Source organism: Haliaeetus leucocephalus, unplaced genomic scaffold, assembly GCF_000737465.1.
Source record: "Haliaeetus leucocephalus isolate CR32 unplaced genomic scaffold, Haliaeetus_leucocephalus-4.0 Scaffold613, whole genome shotgun sequence".
In the NCBI taxonomy this organism is placed as follows: domain Eukaryota; kingdom Metazoa; phylum Chordata; class Aves; order Accipitriformes; family Accipitridae; genus Haliaeetus; species Haliaeetus leucocephalus.
Genome location: NW_010973049.1, coordinates 1 through 1,029, shown reverse-complemented (window position 1 = coordinate 1,029; position 1,029 = coordinate 1). Strand labels below are relative to the sequence as shown.

At 66.4% G+C, this 1,029-nt stretch overlaps 1 protein-coding gene across 1 annotated transcript; it reads right to left on the bottom strand.

The window, feature by feature from the left end:
• Nucleotides 1-103: 103 nt before the first annotated feature.
• LOC104838453 (glutamate receptor ionotropic, kainate 5-like) lies at nt 104-533 on the bottom strand (the record flags this gene model as incomplete). The annotated part of the gene is made up of 2 exons (XM_010578192.1): nt 104-269; nt 360-533. Coding segments are annotated over 2 exons (340 nt in total), but the record flags the coding sequence as incomplete, so codon positions are not given.
• Nucleotides 534-1,029: the final 496 nt, after the last annotated feature.

The window sequence follows — 1,029 nt, the reverse complement described above, 5'->3', positions numbered from 1 at the left end:
GTTGAGCCAAGTTGGGTTGGGTTGGGTGCGGGGCCGCAGGATTCGTGGATGCGCTGTGCCCTACCTGTCCCTCACAGAGCCTCCCCCACGGCCGGGACCTCACCTGGAAGAAGGTCATGGTGGAGCCGGCGTGGATGGTGCCGTACTCAATGTTGGTCTGGTCAGCCAAGTCATCGGCCGACTCGATGGGCACCTCCATCCGCTGCACGGTGAGGAAGGCCGCCAGGTTGGCCGTGTAGGAGGAGATGATGATGAGGGTGAAGGCCCACCTGGAGGAATAGCCCCGGGGGGGGTGTCGGTGGGCATTCTCCGAGGCCAGCCGCCTGGGGCCGCCCCGACGGACCCCCCCCAGGTCTCACCAGACCCCGCTGACGCAGCGGGTGGAGAGGGCGCGGGGCATGATCTCGGAGCCCTGCTGCATGAAGCCCCCCACGGGGAACCAGAGGCTGTTGCCCAAGGTGTACTGGTTCTCCAGGAGGTTGTGCCGCTCCCGCAGGCAGGGGTGGGGGTTGTACCACTCGTAGGGGCTCAGCCTGGGGGTGGGGGGGACACCATGAGGGACCCCCCCCCGGCCTCCACCCCCCTCCATGCCCCGGAGACCCCACAGGGTGTCTCAGGACCTCCCTGCACCCCCAAAGCCCATCGTTGACCCAACAGGGTGTCCCTGGAGTTCCTTGTACCCCCCAAACCCATCATCGACCCCACAAGGAGCTCCAGGACCTCCCTGAAGCCCCCAAACCCATCACTGACCCCCCCAGGACTTCTCCGCACCCCCAAACCCCATCGTTGACCCCACAGGGTGTCCCTGGAGCTCCCTGTACCCCCCCCCAAACCTACCACTGACCCCACGGGGTATCCCGGGACCTCCCTGCACCCCCTAACCCTGGATTTTGGGTACCCATGGTGGGGGGAGAATTGGGGGTGCCCCAGGGTCTGGTGGGGGTGGGTTTTTGGTGTCACCCAGGGTCTGGGGGGGGTTATTTTGGGGTGCCCTTGGGGTCTGGGGGCATTACCCCAAGGGTCTTGGGG